Source organism: Peromyscus maniculatus, chromosome 22, assembly GCF_049852395.1.
Source record: "Peromyscus maniculatus bairdii isolate BWxNUB_F1_BW_parent chromosome 22, HU_Pman_BW_mat_3.1, whole genome shotgun sequence".
Taxonomy (NCBI): Eukaryota; Metazoa; Chordata; class Mammalia; order Rodentia; family Cricetidae; genus Peromyscus; species Peromyscus maniculatus.
In genome coordinates, this window is record NC_134873.1 from 17673651 (window position 1) to 17693738 (window position 20088).

The 20088-nt window shown below is 42.7% G+C and overlaps 2 protein-coding genes across 4 annotated transcripts in view; one reads left to right on the forward strand and one right to left on the reverse strand.

Moving 5' to 3' along the window:
• The window catches only part of LOC143270186 (putative Polycomb group protein ASXL2), a 342260-nt gene that overhangs the window by 19960 nt on the left and 302212 nt on the right, over window positions 1-20088 (reverse strand). The gene's annotated exons all lie outside the window — the stretch shown is intronic.
• Window positions 458-18689, forward strand: LOC143270185 (uncharacterized). The gene is made up of 5 exons (XM_076559137.1): window positions 458-708; window positions 9642-9690; window positions 10287-10338; window positions 11103-11198; window positions 12241-18689. The coding sequence occupies exons 1-5, from the start codon at window positions 574-576 to the stop codon at window positions 14162-14164; spliced, it is 2256 nt and encodes a 751-aa protein (XP_076415252.1). The 5' UTR covers window positions 458-573; the 3' UTR covers window positions 14165-18689.

A 20088-nucleotide genomic window follows, 5' to 3' on the forward strand; every position in this document is an offset into this window, starting at 1 on the left:
TGCACTGTGTTGACTTGATAATATGGTGTGGTGATACACGACTACTCTAAACTTGGCAGTGAGATTGTAGATCCTCTAAGGCCACTGCTTAGTGTGATGTGTGTCAGGTCAACAGCAACTAGGAAATATGGAGACCTGGGAACTTAGAAAACCAGGTGCCTCAAAGTCCTTGAGAGTTCCCACTTCAACTATCCCAACTCTCTTAGATTCCAATTGACTCTGTGTTCTAATCTGCAGTTTGAAATTTATGGCTATAGACCAATCCCAATTTTTGACAGTGACCGGCTCCAAAGAAAATGTGAGTCAAAACAAGTCATTTTGGAAGACCTTTGAAACTTTACCTCGCCACTCCTTCCTTAGTGACGAGTTTGTCTAGCTGGACCCTAGAAGATTCATAGATGGATTCTCTCCTGAGTTTTGGCTATTAGAGCTCAGAGCAAGGTCAATCACAGGGAAGGACATCAGCTGGGACCTGAGTGTGCACTGCTTTACCTGGCACTGCCTATTGTGATGTCATGGAATCTCAGTCTGGAGACAGAAACTCTGTAGTGGAGAGGGACATAGGCTTGAGAAATGTCCCTAATATGGGGGCTCGCTTTCCCACTGCCGACACATCTTAGCCTTATGCTACTTGGTTTCTTGGTTTGTGGAATATGGGTGTTGTTTTCTAGGTATCAGAGCCAGACAAAGGTGGCAGCCAAGACAGAGGTATGTGATAGCCACTCTCTCTCGAAACTCCCTCTCTCCATGCTGAAACCCTATAGGTTTGTCTAAATGCCCATCCTCTGGGCCGTAGGAAGAACCGGATGGAGGGGAGAGGGGGCTTGGGACAGCATTGATAGATGGCTTCCTCTTTTGTTTTTCCTTCCTTGTTTTGGTTTTCTGAGACAAGGTTCCTCTGTGTATTCCTGGCTCTCCTGACTCACTCTGTATACTAAGCTGGCCTTGAACTCACAGAGATCTGTCTGCCTCTGCCTCCCAGGTGCTGGGATTGAGGGCATGAGCCACCACTGCCCACCTTGCCTTTCTCTTAATTCACTTCAAGAAGCCTTAGGATGGGCATGGTGCAGGAGTATCTCTCTGAGTTCCAGGCCAGCCTGGTCTACATAGTGTGCTCCAGGACAGCCAGGACTACACAGGGAGAATCTGTCTCAAAAAAGCAAGAAGAGGAGGAAGAGGAAAGAAGAAAGAAGCAGGAGGAGGAAGAGGAGGAGGAGAAGAAAAAGGAAGAAGAGAAGAAGAAAAGAAGGAAGTAGTACTAATGGTAGCTTTAGGATCTATTATCAAATAGACACTGAGGCAGAAGGTACTAGATACTGAGAAAGTGCTGTTTAGGAGCTCGAGCTGAAGTGAGACATTCAGATGACATAACTTTGGGGGAAAAGAATGTGGTAAGGGTGCTGTGGATATTGTCCATCACGGGATGGGAGGCAGACAGGAGAGTGAGTTTGTTTTATAAAGAAAGATTTATAATTATATGACGAGACAAAGAAAATCAAGTGGTACTTTGGTGTGGGATTTTTATTACAGCAGGGGAAGAATTGTTTGAGTTCGTGGTGCACGTGTTTAACGTTAGTAGGTCATGCTTTTTCTGAGTTTTCGATCATATGAGCAAACCATGAGTGACTGGCTCCCCCACAGCTCTGCCATCTTGCCTAGACTTGGCACATCCACCTCTTATTTTAGTGATTCCAGTGAGTGGTTGGATTCGCATTGTGATTTCGTGTGCAATCCCCATAACTAAACACTGAGCAACGTCTCAGGTTTATTAGCCATTTGGAAATTCTCTCTTGTAAACTGCCTATTCAAGTCATTTGTGCATTGTGTGTGTGTGTGTGTGTGTGTGTGTGTGTGTGTGTGTGTGTGTGTGTGTGTTGGGTGTGTGTTAGGTGTGTGTTAGTAAGGATCAAATTCAGGTCATTGCTCATGCTAGGCAAAGCACTATACCACTGAGCTACATCTTGGGTCCATTTTTTTCCTTTTTTTTTTTTTTTTTTTTTGAGACAGGGTTTCTCTGTGTAGTTTTGTGCCTTTTCTGGAACTCACTCTGTAGCCCAGGCTGGCCTCGAACACACTGAGACCTGCCTGCCTCTGTCTCCCATGTGCTGGGATAAAAGGCATGTGCCACCACCGCCTGGCTTTCCTTGATTTTTTTAAGGATAATTTCAGGCAAATCAAAGGCACACAGAATTGGTAAATGAGCCTAGTCTGAACAAGGCACTACATTCAATCCTTAGTATGAGAAAAAAAAAAAATTAAAGTTGGTCTGGTGAATCTTCATAGACCTGTCAATCATTTTGAAGCAAATCAGAAATAATTTCATGGTAAATGTTTTAGTATGTATATTTTGAGATAATGCCCCACTCCACAAAGAAAAAAAAAAGAAAAAAAAGGTTAATCACAGTATCATTATTACACCAAAAATATAACAATAAAATCTGAATAATTTCTTAATAACTCAAATACCCACCAGCAGCATTTAAATTCCAATAGTCATGCAGTTACTTAATGGCATAAATTATTATTGAGCCAAACTCAATATTGAATGTTGAACAACATATTGAATGTTGAACAATATGTTTCTTTATTCTAATCTACTGAGTCTCTCTTTTCTTTTATTAGTTTCATTCATGTATTGGATAAAAGGGTCATTTCTCTAGATTTCACAATCAACATTTTGTTGATCAAATACCCATGCTGTGTAGCCATACACATATAGGCAACAGTAATTGGACTTAGTGGGTTATAAAAAAGAAAAGCACGAGGTTGGGAGGTGGATATATTGTGGGGTATGTATGGGGGAAGTTGGAGTGGGGAGGGGTGGGTATGATTATATTTGATTGTCCACATGTCTAAAATATTCTGAAATTAGGAAAAATTATAATGCCCCCTCCATGTTGTCAGTTCACACACTGCTGCCTCTGGTACTTCATGTGAGTGAGTTGAGGTTTATCCAGAACTCCTGCAGAAATGCATTTGCCAGGGGAGCAGGGTTGGAAAGTGCGACCTTCAAGCGGGTTTAATGCCATTCTTTCTAGACTGAGTAAGGTCTCACAGGCATGGCTCCTCACTCTCTGAGGACTGGGTTTGTTGCCACAGGAGTCAGGACCCCTTTTGTCTTCCACACACATCCACTTGATCCTCTGCCTCTGTCTGCTGTGAGCTGAAGCTACGCAAGGACCTCAGGTGAAGCTAAGGACATGCTAGCACTAGGACCTTAGACATCCTCACGTGAAGGGAAGGACATGCTAGCACTAGGCTCTTAGACATCCAGAACCATGAAGCCAACTAAACCTCTCTCCTTCATAAATGAGCTGATCACAAGTATTCTATTTCAGCAGCTCAACATGAAATAGAACCATGAGAAAGTTGGTTCTAAGATTTATCAGAATTTGTTTTCTGGTAGGAAGAGTTGACGTAGTTCATAGGTAATGATAATCATCATGAGGCACATAATGTGTGATTTGGCATGGCATTTTATTTTGATCTATCATCATCATCATCATCTATCTTTCTAACATCTATATCTATCTTATCTATATTATCTGTCTATCTATCTATCTATCTATCTATCTATCTATCTATCTATCTATCATCTATCTACCTATCACCTATATCTATCTATTTACTTATTTTATTGCTAAGGATCAAATCCAGAGTCTTGTGCTCTCTGCAAGCAGTCCACCACTGAACTACATCCACAGGCCTGGTATAATATTATAATTTCTTTTTTATTTTTTTGTTTTTCGAGACAGGGTTTTCCTGTGTAGCCCTGGCTGCCCTGGAATTCACTTTGCAGACAAGGCTGGCCTGAACTCACAGAGATCACTTGCCTCTGCCTCCCAAGTGCTGGGATAAAAGATGTGCACTACCACCACCCTTTGTAAATACCATTTTATACAAATGATGCCGAAACCTAAGAATGCAACAGATCTTTTCATATTGAGCTGCTTAGAGAACCCTGCTAAGTGTATCACTTTGACTTTATTCTCCTGTAGGAATATTCTCTAAATTATGTCATGTGTAAATAACAACAGTTTTATTACCTCTTTTCCAACTGTATGTCTTGGTTCTCCTTGCCTTCATTTATGATTATGACTTCCGGTACAATATTCAGGAGGAATGTGTTGCGGGCATCTGTTTCTTTATTAAGTCAAGGACATTTTTCAGTAATTCACCAGTTATGTATAATGTTTTCTGTGGTTTTTCAAATATTCTTTCCCAAGTTAAGGAAGTTTTAGCAAGAATTGGTGTTAATTTAAAAAAATCGTCTAATATTTTAAATTAAATCTCTTTATACTGGGTGCTAAATATTAACTAATTTTCCTGCCTCTATTTAGATGATCATATATTTTTTCTTGTACGTTCAGTCAATGTACTGAGTTGCATGAGAATGTAAGATAATAAACCAGCTGTGAATTTCTAGGATACGTATAACACATTTGTATGTTGGTCCCAATACTTTAATTAGATTCATTACATTCAGTTTGCTGATATTTTGTTTGGGATTAATGCATCTATGCATAAATATATTGACTGGTCAGGTCTTAATTAGATTTTAGAATGATGATTGTTCCAACTTCCTCAATTAAAAATCGAAGCAAATCCGAATTTCCATCTCATTAATGTAACAGATGCCCTCAATATTCATGGAATTGCAAGGGTTTTTGGAGTTCTGTACTAAGAATCTGGAAAAAGACCAGGTTGTTCTTTATCACACACACACACACACACACACACACACACACACACCACACATATACATTCCACACACACACATAACACATGCACACACATACCACACACACACAACACACACACAGAGACACACACATACACACACCACACACACACACACACACACACACACACACACACACACACACACCCCAAAGAGGATATACTAAGGTTAAGAAATAGGCTCTCATAGCTCCTCTGAAATTCATAGACAAACTTGGGTAAGAGTTAATGTCATTGTCCCAAGCCCAAACTCTGCAGGACAGGACAGGCTAGAAAAATGGGTACACTTTTGTGTGCTTCAGCCTGTGGAAGGATTCTTTCCTCTTCAGGGAGTTCTGGCCTCTGCTCTTAAAGCCTTCCGCTGATTGGGTGATGCCCACTCACAGTACGGAAGGCAATCTGCTTTAAAGTGTACTGATTTTAAATGTTAATCATATGTAAAATTACTGTCAAAGAAATGTTCTAGACTAATATATGGCCAAACAACTGGGCTCCATAGCCTAGCCAAGTCGGCATAAATTAACCATTTCACTCCTTTCTCTTGCTTAGATTTATTATTATTATTTTTTTTAAAAGGGGTGTGTGTGTGTATAAAATCATGTACTTGTGTAATTGTGAGTGTGAGCATGAGCACAGGTGCCAGCAGAAGCCAGAGGTGCTGGATCCCCCTGGAGCTGGAGTTACAGGGGATTGTGAGCCGTGTGATATGGATGCTAGGAATCAAACTTGGGTCCTCTGCAAGAGCAGTGTGTGCTGTTGTTAACCGCTGAACCATCTCCCCAAGCCTAATCCTTCTCCTCTTTTTTATCTGCAAAGAGTTTCATAACTTAAATTGTTCTTACATTTAGGTTTTCACTCCATCTCCAGTTTGTTTTTAAATATGATATGAAGTAAAAGGCCCAACTTCAATTCTTTACATGTGGTTATCCAGTTGCCTCAGCACCACTGGTTGAAGCTTATTCTTTTTGCATTGAATGGTCATGGTGCCTATGTAGAGAATCAGCTGACTTTTAATATTAGATTCCTTAGATCCTATAGGTCTATTTTTTAAATAATTTTTGGGTTGTTTTTAGAGACAGGGTTTCTCTATGTAACAGTCCTGGCAGTCTTGGAACTCACTTTGTAGACCAGGCTGGCTTCAAACTCACAGAGATCCGCTTGCCTCTGCCTCCCGATTGCTGGGATTAAAGGCGTGTGCCACCACCACCCTACTCTATAGGTCTATTCTTAAACCAGCACCACAACTATTTTTGAGTACTGTGGTTTTGTACACTGTTTTTCTTTTTCTTTTTCAAAGCAGGGTTTCTCTGTGTAGCCCTACCTGTCCTAAAACTCACTCTGTAGACCAGGCTGATCTCAAACTCATAAAGATCCACCTGTCTCTGCCTCCCGAGTGCTGGGATTAAAAGTGTGTGCCACCACCACCCAGCTCTGTACAAAGTTTTAAAATCAGAAAGTATGGGTCTTCTGACTCTTGTTCTTTTTTTTTTTTTAGCTATTTATTTATTTACTTACTTACTTTCTTAACTTACTTACTATGCATACAATGTTCTGTCTACATGTATACCTGCTATTTATTTATTTATTTATTTATTTATTTACTATGCATACAATGTTCTATCTGCATATATACCTGCCTGCCACAAGAGGGCACCAGATCTCATTATAGATGGTTGTCAGCCACCATGTGGTTGCTGAGAACTGAACTCAGGACCTCTCTAAGAGCAGCCAGTGCTCTTAACCACTGAGCCATCCCTCCAGCCCTGACTGTTCTTTTTCAAGGTTGTTTTGGCTCCTGAAGGATCTCTGTAATTCCAATGAGATTTTTAGGACAGGGTTTTCATTTATGCAAAAAAGGTCAGTGGGGTTTGGGTAGGGATTACACAGCATCCCTAAAGAATCTATAGATTCTGTTGGTAATGCCATTTTACCATCAAACCTTCTGATCATGAACAAAGGATGTCTTATTTACTATTTACTCTCTACAACAGTGTTTTGTAGTTTTTCCATCTCATGATATAGCCACCTCCCAAACACCCCATCTACTAATACATTACCTTGGGGGTTAGGATTTCAACATATCAAGTTGGGGGATAACATTGGACCCAATGTATGTCGGGGAATTTCCCAGGTATTTCTACTTTGTTGAGTGTCTTAAAAAACAAACAAACCACATGAGTACATGTTTGTTTTTCTGCACCACTGCTATGACCATGGCAACCCCCACTTTGTGTTATTAGTATGGAATAGTGTGTTGACCACTGTGCTATGTTGAAACGGTCCTGCATTATTTAAACATCATTTCACTACTGTATCTGGTACTGTTACACTGCACACAGTCCCCTCCCTCCCCACTCTCCTTCACTGTCTCCCCACAGTGTCCTTAACTCTTCCAGTCATTTCTACTTTCATGGCATGTTTACATCTGTGAGGTTATGTACTCTATGAAATTAGGACCCACAAAGGAGAAGAATCATTTGATGTTGGTCTTTCTGAGGCTGGCTTAGCTGCTTTATAGGAGTTCCAGTTGCATCTCTTTTCCTGAGAAAACTATGTAACCTTGTTCTTGGTGACAGAAAAAGTCCATTGTGTAGACACACACATTTAATATCCACTCCTCCATTGTTGCACACATAGCTTGGTTCCATAACTCAGTGATTATTTATAGTGCTGCAGGAAACGCTGATGGACACATGTCTCTGTCACATTAACTTCCATACATTCTTTGGATAAATTCCAAACACATAAGCAGGCACACCCCTGCACACTTGTGTACCTACGTGTACATGCACAAACCAAAAATTCACATTATTTTCCACACTTGAATTCTCTTATAAAAATAGAGATTTTTTTTTTGTATTTTATGTATATGAGGATTTTGCCTGCAAGTAAGTGTACATGCGCACCACATGTTCCCTGGTACTTCCAGGGGCCATAAGAGATCAGATCCTCTGAACCTGGAGTTAAAGTTATAAGCCACCATGTGGGTGCTGGGAACCGAACCTGGGTCCTCTGTAAGTGTAGACAGTGCTCTTAGCGGTTGAACCGTCTCTCCAGCCCCTCAACATTTGAATTCTCAACCCACTTAGAGCCCATCTCTGAATCCTGTATTGAGAAATGATCCACTTTTATTTTTCTCACGGTTTGCCACTGTCTTAGTTTCTATTCTGTCGCTGTGACAGAATGCCCTAACAAAAGAGCCTTAACGGGGGGGGGGGGGGTGTCACTTCAGCTCACCATCACCCAAGGTTATGGTCCATTGGTCCATGGTGGTAGAGGAGGTCACAGCTGCAGGGGCTTAGGCTAGCGAGTCAACGTTGCATCTGCAGTAAAGAAGCGGAGAGGAGTGATGAGTCCAAACTGTAGCTCACTTCTCTTTCCCCACTGACACAGTCTAGGATCCCAGTCAGAGAATGACGCCACCACAGTGGCGCCCCAGGTATGGTTATCAAGACGGTTCCCCATGGGCATGCTCGGAGGCACAGGTCCACAAGATTCTAGATTTTGGCAAGTTGACATCACTTATCACAGCTATGGAATCATTTCTTGTCACTATGTGGAGCTCTCTTCAATTAAGCTGACATATGTAAGTGAATTTATTTCAGAGCTGGGCTTTGGGTTTTTTGTTTGTTTGTTTTGAGACAGGTTTCTCTATATAGCCCTGGCTGTCTTGGAACTCACTATTGACACAGAGAAATCCTTCTGCCTCTGACTCCTGATTATTTCAGAACTTTTTTGTTTTTAAATCCCACCTGCCTGCTCCTGTTCTTATGAACTTGTTTTATGGTATGTCTTAATTTTTGGTCCAGTAAATTGCTCCCTTACACTTCTTTTTGTGGTTACTTTTGGTGACTAGCAGACCTTTCTTTTTATTTATTTGTTTGTTTATTTATTTATATTCATGGTATTCATTAATTACACTCATGATATTAATTACATTTGTGGTATTCATTGATTACATTCGCAGTATTGATTCAATAACTGTATTTATGATATTCATTTTTTACATTAATTATATTGATTTATTACATTCATGATATTATGTCCTGATACTACTGTCCATTTATGGGCCTTTTCCATCACACAAAACAGAGATTCTGTACTTAGGAAATCATTGCTCTATATTCCTTTCTTCTCCATCTTGAAATATCGTCTAATCTTTCTGTCTCTATGAATTTGTATAATCTATATATTTCATGTAATACAATTCTATAGTATTTGTCCCTTTTTGTTTTTAATGTAAAGCCATTTTATGTACAACTGCAGGAGAAATAATACACTTGAGCATAAAAACAGGTTATAATTCAAGTCCAGGGTTATTTTAAACAAGTCAGTTCTTTTCATCTGCCGTACTGGCCACAGGGATTGAACATAGGTTGCCAACGCTTGGCAACAGGTGCCTTCAGCCACTAAGCCATTTTGCTGGCTCCCACATGGCATCTTACCTGTTTACTTGGCTGTTTTCCTTACTAATGCAAGTCTCTAGAGCACAGGACTCATATTTACCTCTAGAGTCTCAGGTCTACACACATCTAGGACTTAGGTTTGTTTAAACACTAATTTGCATGTGGGTGCATGCATGGACAGATGGCATGCACGTGGAGGTGAGCATAACTTGTGCAAATGCTTTTCTCCTTTTACTATGAGGGCTCCAGAGATGGGACTCAAGTCATCAGAATTGGTGTCAAACACCTGTGCCCACAGAGCCATCTTGCAGGTCCCTTAGGATATTTAATCCATTATTCACAAAGAAATAAATGAGATGGTAACTAATGATATGGTTGCAGATGACAACTGATAAAACATATCGCTATCCCCTATGTAAGATGAGATGTGTTGTCAATAAAATCCCCAAACCAGGACGTAAACCTGACTGGGTTTCTCTTTGTGTGTTTCTCTAGGCTCCTAAGCAACAAAACACATCTCTAAAACAGATCCGGAAACTCACAGGTCAGAAGGGTTCTATCCTTATGGGTCAGCTCAAGACTGATGACTGATCAACTATGGACCTGCTTTAGGACTCTTTCCACTTGAAAGGGAAGAAAGTTGAAAAAGAGGGTGTGCCTGGAGAGTATGCCCATCTCTCTGACATCTTTCCTTCCAAAGTCATGCAGACAGCTCCATCCTCCATTGTTTCCTTTCCTCGGGCTTCTCTGTCCCTACATCTTCATGTAGAGCCCAAAGTATGGGAGAGGAGAATGGACAAAGATGAACCAGAGTTTGGTGCAGGAGGTCCATTACCTTTACTCCTCTACCACGGATGTGGATGTGGGATGGCCATCTTTGAAGGGGAAGATGTATCAGGATCTCTGTGTCCCCCAGTGCTGTGTTCCCATTCCGGGCTTCTCATGGGTCACTTCTAGGACATGGTGAAGACAGGATAGTATGCTTTAGAAGCAAAACAAACCTCGATAGGTGTGCTGTACACTCCTCAGCTTCACAATGGGTGTGACTTCATCTTTGCTCCCCTAATTGTTAAATGAAGGGGGTTCTGTTAGATGACGTCAGCATTCACTATGCTAACAGTTTCTTTGCTCCTGTTACAGTCTCACAGTTGGAAGAAACAGAGATGAACGTCATTGCAGCTGATCTGACACGGTAAGCAGAGTCTGTCTACAGACTGTCCTGTGACAGATACCCGTGCTGACTAGTTTCCTGTCAACTTGATATAAGCTGCCATCATTTTGGAAGGGGGAACGTTAATTGCTCCCCCAGATTGCCCTGTGGGCAAGCCTGTGGTACATTTTTATTCTTTTTTTTCTTTCTTTCTTTTTTTTCTTTTTTGTTTTTCAATGTATAACCCTGGCTGTCCTGGAACTCGCTCTGTAGACCAGGCTGGCCTTGAACTCAGACATCCATCTGTCTCTGCCTACCGAGTGCTGGGATTAAAGACATTTGCCACCATGCCTGGCTGGATTTTCTTAATTGATGATTGATGTGGTAAGGTCCAGCTCACTGTGGGTGGTACCACACATGAGCTAGTGGTCTCAGGGGGTACAAGAAGGCAGGGTGAGCAAACCATGAAAGCAAGCCAGTAAGCAGCTCCATGGCCTCTGCATCAGCTCCTGCCTCTTGAATCTATCTTGCCCTGTGTTCCTACCCTGACTTACCTCAGCAATGGAGTATGACCTGGGTGTTGTAAGCTGAAACAAACCCTGTCCCCCCAAACATTATATTCATTGGGGTTCACCACAGGAATAAAATTCCTACCCATGACACCATCTTCATTGTGAATGCTCTACGTAAAACACCTGGCACTCTGACTTGATTTACTCTGAGACCAACTGCCTCCTTCCTAAATTATCCTTCTATTCCTCCTGTAATGTCACTTCAATCCCACTGACATCCTCTGCTGTGTCCAGTATTTCAGGACTTCCTACCGACTGGACCCAGGAATATGTATTCTGGTCAATAGACAGGAGTCTGCGACAGATCTTCCAACATCTGGATAATGCAAGGTCAGGAAACAGAGTTACTAGGCAGGGGACAGAGAAAGAGGGGAGAGAGAGAGAGAGAGAGAGAGAGAGAGAGAGAGAGAGAGAGAGAGAAAAGGAAGGAGGTAAAGGAAAAAGTTAGTTTGAGGAGCAGTGGAGAACTATTTTGTGAGCTTTATTTATTTTATGTTTTATGTGTATGGATATTTTTCCCACAGGTAAGTATGTGCACCACATGCATGCCCAGTACCCACAGAGAGCAGAAGAGGGTATGAGATCCCCCAGTACTGGAGTTACAGATGTTTGTGGCCTACCATGTGGGTGTTGGTATTCAAACTTGGGTCCCCTGGAAGAGTAGTCACTCAGTCACTGCTCTTAACTGCTATTTCTCTAGGCCTCACTGTGTAAATATATACATATATATATATATATATATATATATATATATATATATATATAGAATTCATTTGTATTTTTGTGCATGTGTGCACATAGGAGCCACATCATGTATGTGGCAGTCAAGCCACAGGAGTCAGGTCTCTCCTTCCAACATGTGAGTCTTAGGGCTCAAACTCAGGCCAAGCCAAGCACAGGTGTGTGTGTGTGTGTGTGTGTGTGTGTGTGTGTGTGTGTGTGTGTGTGTGTGTGTGTGTTGTGTAAAACTTGGGTGTCATTTCTGGGAGCCATCCACCTTGTGTTGTGAGGTAGAGTCACTCCCTGGGACTCACTGATTATTCTTGGCTGTCCAGTGAGGCCCAGGGCATCGACTTGTCTCTGCTTGCCCGGCACTGGGGCACTGTGTTCTTTTCTTTTCCTGTGGGCTCTAGGGAGGGAACTCAGCTTCTCTGTTGGTATAGCATGTACGCTACTGACGGACTCGACTCCTCTGCTCTTGGTGGAGGAATTCTTTACATAAATGATTGATGTTTGTGAATGCAATCCCTCTTTTCCCTCATCTCTCCCTTAGACCAGAAATATTTTGGGTTTGAAATAGCCACTCCCTTCATTCTCTCTAATTTCCCTACTGATTCCAAAGAAAATGAAAACATTTCTCTTTGTTTCTCAGATCAACGCTTATGGAGCTGAATGTTTCAGAATCCCGAGATGTGACTTCTTCCTCCGTCTCTGACGCTGTGCTTCAGGAGGCTGTCCCACCCAGCTGTTACTGTAAAAAGGGAAAGCCTTCTACTGACTACAGCATGTCCTCTGCATCATCCAACAACAGCTCCAGCCTGTCTTGTCTTCCAATGTTTCATAAAGGAACAGCTTGGCAATTGCAGAGCGATAGTGGACCTGTTTCCTCCCAGAAGGAACCATCTATGCCCAGGAGCCCTGGCACAGCCCTGCCTACTTCTCGGCTGACAGATCCTGAGAAATCAGCTCTTTCTCCGAATTTGGCACTTCTTCCTCCCTTACAAGCTCAAAATTCCTTCATTAGCTCTATTTTAGAATCCTTAGATCCTTGTGAGCAAGAGAAAACAAAAGATAAGGGAGAGACTCATTTTCAATCAAATCATGGGTCAGATTCTGATTTGGATGAGAGTCCAGGACCCCTGGTAGGGGCTCCACTCCAGCTCTCTCCTTTGATCAGAGGAGAACTGGAAGGACATATGTCTCAGAAGGCTTCTACTTTGCAACAAGAAGTGGTGCCTCTGCCCGTGAAGAAATCCTGGAACATACTCAATCATTTGATGGATGTACAAGGAGTCCCTGAAGAAGAGCTCCGGAAAACTCAGTTACCTACACTCATTCCTCAGAGTGCTGAGCAAAATACCAACACATCTCCAGATCCTCCATCATTTCATCTCCACATGAACATTGGGGTGAATTCTGAAGTCCATAGGATGGAAGCAGTGATTTCACAGCCATTTCCCTCAAACAGGGAGTCACAACCCCATGATGACCGCCAAGAACTTAGATATAATCCTTTAGTTATATCAACAGGCACTCCATCTCCCAGAAATTTAGCGGTTAACATAATTCAGGAAGAACAAGCTTTAGTGAAAAAGGATTCAAAGCATGTGTTAGAGCTGAATATAGAGCAGAGGGTCATAGGTCTTCCAGAAAAAAGAGTACAGACACAAAAGGCACAACTAACTAATGTGGAGCTGACACCCAAGATACCACCTTCAGCCACTGACAGCATAAAGGTCACACCACTGGCCTTGCTTCAGGTTATGGACTTAATGGGAATAAACCCAGAACGACAGTCGGTGGTGATAGACTCTGTGGGGTTTTCCCCACAGCCACCAAATCAAGCAGAAACAGTGAGTATAACTCCTCAGCCATTGAATGAAGTAATTGAACCGATAGAAGTAACCCATCATCAGGATCAAACCACGGGATTAAAGAGCATGGCCTCAAGACTGAGTCAAGTCACAGATGACATGAAGGTAACTCCTGTGGCATTGTTTCACGTCACAGATTCCATGGGGATGATTGACAAATTAAGTCCACATGGCATAGAACCAGTAGGAATAGCCCCAAAGCCACAATACCAAGTCATGGAATCAGTGAAGACAGATACACTGCATAACTATCAAGCCAAAAGACCAGGAAGTATGAGTCGAGGGCCACAGCAGACGGTTGTGGAAGCTGTGGAAATGATTCCCCAGCCTCAGCATAAAGACATGGGAACACTGACCATGACCTTGGGGTCACAGAATCAAGCCACAAAACACATCAGGATTATTCCAAGTCCAGTACATCAAAATGCAATGGAAATTAGCTCAAGTGCACTGCCTGAAGACACTGAAGATACAAAAGTGTCTCCAGTGGCAAAACAAGCCATGGATGTCATGCAGATAATTCCACTAGGACAGACACACATTACTAAATCTAGGGCTTTGATTCGAGGCTCACAGCCTCCAGCTGAAAATTTGACCCCAGTGTCAGCTCAACCTGTAGCTAGAGTTTTCCTGCCTTGGCCACAGTCAGGACAAATCTTTGTCACCCGCCAGTCCCACAGCCGCTCAGACCCAACCAAGTAAACACAGAGACTTATATTGCATACAAACTATATGGCTGTGGCAGGCTTCTTGTTAACTGTTCTTATATCTTAAATTAACCCATTTTTATAAATCTATACCTTGCCACATGGCTGGTGGCTTACCAGCGTCTTTACATGCTGCTTTTCCTGGCGGTGGCTGCAGTGTCTCTCTCTCCTTCTTCCTGTTTCCACAATTCTCCTCTCTCCTTGTCCCGCCTACACTTCCTGTCTGGTCACTGGCCATCAGTGTTTTATTTATATAGAACGATATCCACAGCACTAGCTCAACCAGATGTTCCGACTACTGCTGTCCCAGTAGGAACTGTAGAATCTAGAAGCGTACCTCCACAGCCACCATCTAAAGTCCTGGAACCACCAGGAATGACTGATGACCTACTACCGTCAGGTCAGGCCCTGCATGCTCTAAAGGTGACCCCGCTAGTCCAGGCGTCTCCCACAGGAATGATCACAACACTACAAATTATAGAGCCTCAAATCAAAGAGGCTCTGGAATTGCCTTCTGGGTTACAGGGTCAAGTTGGAGTCTCCGTGGGGACTATGCCACAATCTCGAGGCACAGAGTGTGTGTCACTGACTCCAGGACTGTCTCATCAGGTCACAGACCCTTCAGAGTTCACCCCATGGCACCAAGACTTAAACTGTTCGGAGGTGAGCCCAAGGCAAAGTCACAACATGACAGAAACTATGGGGTTGAACTGGCCACAAGTGAAGGATCCTATGGAGACACCACAGTCACATCATCAAAGAATGGAATCCACGAGAACAATCCCAGCACCACCAGATCAAGGTGCAGTACCTATAGGAAGGAGCCAAAAGCATCAAGCTCCAGAAGCTGAAGTAGGGCCAGTCATACCACTGCTTCAGGAAATGGAATATTTGGGGGGGGGGTACAATGCCACAGCCTAAGGTTAGGGATTCAATGGACTTACCCCCAGAACAACAGAATGTAAAATCTGAGCACCTAATCCTAGATCCAAGATTGCAAAGTGTGAAATCTGTGGACATAACCACAGATTTAGTCCCAGAAATGGAAAAATATGGATCACCAACTTCAACAGTGGTATGTATAGATTTGGCTCCAGAACTGAATCAGCAGAATATGCAATATGAGGAATTAACCCCTATACCACAACTGCAAAGTGAGACATCTGTGCCATCAGCCCCTGAGTCTCAGTTTCAAGATGTGAAATCTGGCCAACTGACAACTGAACCATGACTCCAAAACAAAAAGTCTGCTGAGCTGGCCCCATGTCCACAGAAGCACAGTAATGTATCAGTACATTTGATTTCCGATTCTCAGTCTCAAGGTATGGAAGAAGCTCTTTCAGCTCTATCACAAGAGTTACAAGGAGATATAAAAATGGTGGAGTTGACTCCAAGACCATCACTTGGAGATATAAAATCTGTGAACTTGGCCCCAGAACCATGTTCACAAAGCACTGGCTCTGATAAGATAGCCTCTGTACCACTGCTTGAGGATACAAAGACTCCATTTGTAGAAGGTAGGAGTCTACTTCGTGAGGCACTGGTGGAGAGTATGGAAGTTGATGAACTGATCCCAAGCACACACTTTTATGCAACAAAATCTTTAGAAGCAACCCCCAAACCAAGTTATCATTTCCTAGAACCTGAAGGACTAACCCTACAGCATCCAGTCTCAGAAACAAGGGTGACCTCTGAACCTTGCCGGCAGGTGGAAGAATCTGCTCTGTTGCCACAATCATCATTAGGGATGAGTCCAGTGCACCATTGAGCCAGACCTCAGAATCTGTGGAGATGAACTCACCACCACTCCAAGATACTCTTGAACCTGGGACCCAAGTTGTAAAAGAGATGGAAGAGACTCCAGAATCAGGAAGTGCAACTAAAGATACTCTGGATTTGCTACTAGATTCAGAAGTGCAAACAATGACCTCAGGAGTGATGGCCCCAGAGCCACAGCCCCCAGATGTGAAGTTTGTTCAGTTGACTCTAGAACCAGGTTTAGAAGTTACTAACCCATCGGAAAGAACTCTGAAACCAGAAGATGAAGGCACAGAGACCTTCAGATTGACATTCTCTAAAGTTGATGATACCCAGGGAACCATCATAGACCTATATTCAGAAGTGAGATCTCTGGAGTTTAGTCTAGAACCAGGAGTGCAAGGTGAGAAATCAGAGTCCTTTGCCCAGAATATGAAGTCTGCAGAAGTAATCACTGAACCACCTGTACAAGTTGTAGAACCTGCAGGACGAACTACAGGACACAAACCACATATTAAAGATGTGATCCCAAGGCCACAGGTCCAGGAAATAAAGTCTAGGCAAATGGATAGAGAATCACAGTTGCAAAAGGAGAACTCTGTAAATGTAATACAGCCGTCATCTGCAGGAGAGGTAGATCCTGAAAAGACAAAACCAGAGCCACGTCTACAAAGTTTATCACTGAAGGAACAGATTGAGGGGACACAGTCCCCAAATGTGAAATCTGTGGAGTTAAATCTAGGCCACAGCAGCTCAGTGTCAATTTGAAATTGATTCCAGGGCCCAAATTGCAAAGTGTCCAGTTTCCAATGTTGTATCAAGGGCTACTTCTTCAAGGAGAAAACCCAGTAAATTTCATGTCAGGCCCCCCACATTATGGTGTGAAATCTCATGATGAAATACCATGTTCTCTGGGGCCAGAAACCAGATCATCAGATTTTATCATGAGGCCAAAGATTCCAGAACCACAGCCACAACCATAACCTGGGAAGCCAGTAGACATAAATGTAAGACCATGCTTGCAACATGTGAGATTCTCTGATGCGATCCAGAGCCCTAGCACCAAGGTTTCAAATGTGTACAGTTCATGCCAGATGTTCAGCTTCAAGATAGGAAGCCTCGGGCACTGATGCCAGAACTGTTTTGGCCATTAAGCCAAGAGACACAGGTTGAAGATAAGAAGCTTGTGTTGCCTCCAGAACTATCAGAGTTTTGCAGTATGAAACACCCAATTATCTCAAAACTATGGAGTTAAGGTCAAAGTCAGAGTTGGGAAAAGTCAAATCTAAGCTGTCAACCCCAGGGACACAAGCAGGAGATAAATGAGGAGCTGCTTCCAGGCTCTACCTTGAAAGGTTTAAAATCTGAGTTACCACCTTCAGGACCACAGTTAGAAGACAGGAAATCTGCAGTCTTAACTCTAGGACAATGTCTAGAGAGGATAAAATCTACAGTGATATCCCCAAGTAGTTCCCAGTCAGATGGATGAAATCTGTGAAGTTGATTCCAGGTTCAAGAATTCAAGATTTGAAAACTGTGGGGTTGGTTGAACCAAAGAAGCAAGGGGAGAATCCCGGGACTTTTGTACCAGGGATGCTGTTTCAAGATAAGCCTATGGAGGTGTTGCAAGAGCCTCATCAACACAATGTAAAAGCCAAGGAACTGACTTCACAGCCACAAACACAAGATAGCAAACGTGTGATTGTCTCATGTCTGAAGCAGCAAAGTCTAAAACCTGTGAATAAAGCCAAAACACAAGGTATCCAAGGAGTAAGATTCATGGATTTAGTCTCCACACAACAGTATCAAGGGAGGGCACCCATGGATTTCACCCTTGAGCCTAGACAGGATGACCACATAAGCTCAGCAGAGTGGAAAGGTGGGATGTTCGACCAACTGAACAAACAGTTGGAGTCGGAAGATATATTGTCTCTGGGGTCAGAACAAGAATCCAAACCTGCAAGTAGAAAACCCATAGAGCTCACCTCTAAACTACAATGTAAAGATGCACCCTCATTTGAATTGGCTCCTGAACCAGTTGTTCATAATGTAAAAGCTCAAGAGGTCCAATATGGGCCACAGGTACTAAGTATGAAACCTTGTCCATTGACTCCAGAATCACAGGTGTACCAAGTGAAAGCCTTGGAGCCAATGTTAGAGCCACTGTTTCAGGATGCAAGAACTGTGGCACTAAATACTGAACCACAAATTGGAGGTACAAAATCTGTGCAGTGGATACCAGTATCTGAGTTTCAAAGGAAGAAATGAATAGGGTCAAACTTTAGGTTACAGTCTCAAAGTGCCAGCCCTACAGAATTGAAGCCGTCTACACAACAGAGTTGTGAGGTCATCTGAATTGATCAGCCACTGTGGCAAGATGTAAAATCTTTAAAATGGATATTGAGTAAGGCACTTGACAGGGAACCTTTACTGTTGGAAACTGCTCATATACAGGACAGGAAATTAACTATGTTAACACCAGAATTACACCTTCAAGGTATGAAACTTGAGTCAGTCAACTATGGATCAAAGTTGAAAGGTGTGAAATCTGAGCCCATATATGTCCACACAATGAAGGATACAGGGATCAAGCATGGTGCTGAATCACAGTTTGTGGGATTCTCTAAGCAGGCCTCGGACTCAAAGATTTATAGCTTGGTGCCTTCTGAACTCAATGCCAGAAACCAGAAGCAAGAAGTCTCACAAATTAGGTCAAAAGCAACAACTTCAAAAAATAAAACTATGCTGATATTTTAATTGTACTGAAATGTGATTTTATTTTTATGTTAATAAATAAAATTGCCTGGGGGTCACAGCTAATAGCAAGCCATAGCAGAAACTGGTCGGTGGTGTGCACGCCTTTAATCCCAGCACTTGGGAGGCAGAGCTAGGCAGATCTCTGTGTGTTCAAGGATACAGCCAGCATGGAGACACAGGCCTTTAATCTCAATACCAACCATAGAAGACCTGGAGGTCTGTATAGATGGGCAGTGACGAGGAGGTTATATGGTTGGGTTTACAACCAATGAGAAGGTAGAATAGAAAGTCAATAAAAAGCACAAACACATAGGAAGTAGGACAGCAGCGGCAGTGAAGGGTAAGGTTTTTAATCTCAGCTCTCAGCTATTGCTCTGACCTCTTGGCTTTCATCTCTGAATCGGCTGTGTTATTTAAAAAGACGGTTACATCTACATAAAAGAGATACCGTTCAGTCACGAGCCACGTTTGCAACATATCAAGTCATCAGAATTATGTACAAAGCTTCAAGACCTGAAATCTATGGAATTCAATTCAGAGCAACAGTTGCAAGATGTGATGTCCTCTGAGTTGGGCCTGGGAACAAGTCCTAAGTCTTTAGACATCAACCCTGTGCCACAGTCACAAGAGATAAAACCTTCTGAGGGGCGCACAGAAACCAAGCTGCTAGATGAGCCCACTCCGGAATTCAAGCATAAGCCTAGACTGCAAGGTAGGGCATCCTGTGACCCGAGTACAAGGCCACAGATTCACCATAAAAATGTTATGGCATCCAACACCAGAACACAAAATGTAGAATTGTCTGAGTTGCACCCTGGTCCAGACCTTCAAGGTATAAAATCTAAGGTGTTCTGCCTGGGGCAGCACTTGGAAGATGTGAATTCTGCATGCATTCCCAATGCAAATTCTCAATATATAAACTCCAGTGGGTATAATTCATACATTGAGGACTTGGCAATATGAATTCTTCTGTATGCATCCCAAGGCCAAGTCCTCAGTGTGTGAATTCTTCTGTATGCACCCCAAGCCCAAGTTCTCTGTGTATGAATTCTTCTGCATGTTCCCCAGGGCCAAGTCCTCAGTGTGTGCATAAGGACCTATGTATGATCCTCAGAAACCACATAAAGAGCCAAAATAAGCACAGTACACTTGAAATCCAAGCGCCAGGAAGTGGAGACAGGAAGATTCCTGAGGTTTGCTGGTCAGCCAGTTTAGCCTAAACCACAAGTCCCAGGCCAGTGAGAGACCCTGTCCAAAATGATACAAAAAATAAGACCACCAAAAGATAGATGGTAGATGGTACAGGGAAATGACATGAGGCTATCCTCTGACCTCAACAAGCATGTACACACACATGTACCTGCCTACATATACACAGAGTTCACCTTGACCTTGGAAACAACA

What these genes read in the sequence shown, in the direction of transcription:
- LOC143270185 (XM_076559137.1), top strand. Translation starts at nt 574, where the DNA reads ATGTCCCTAATATGGGGGCTCGCTTTCCCACTGCCGACACATCTTAGC. An exon ending in AGGTGGCAGCCAAGACAGAG is followed by an intron (nt 709 to 9,641) that starts GTATGTGATAGC and finishes GTGTTTCTCTAG; the next exon opens with GCTCCTAAGCAACAAAACAC. An exon ending in ACAGATCCGGAAACTCACAG is followed by an intron (nt 9,691 to 10,286) that starts GTCAGAAGGGTT and finishes CTCCTGTTACAG; the next exon opens with TCTCACAGTTGGAAGAAACA.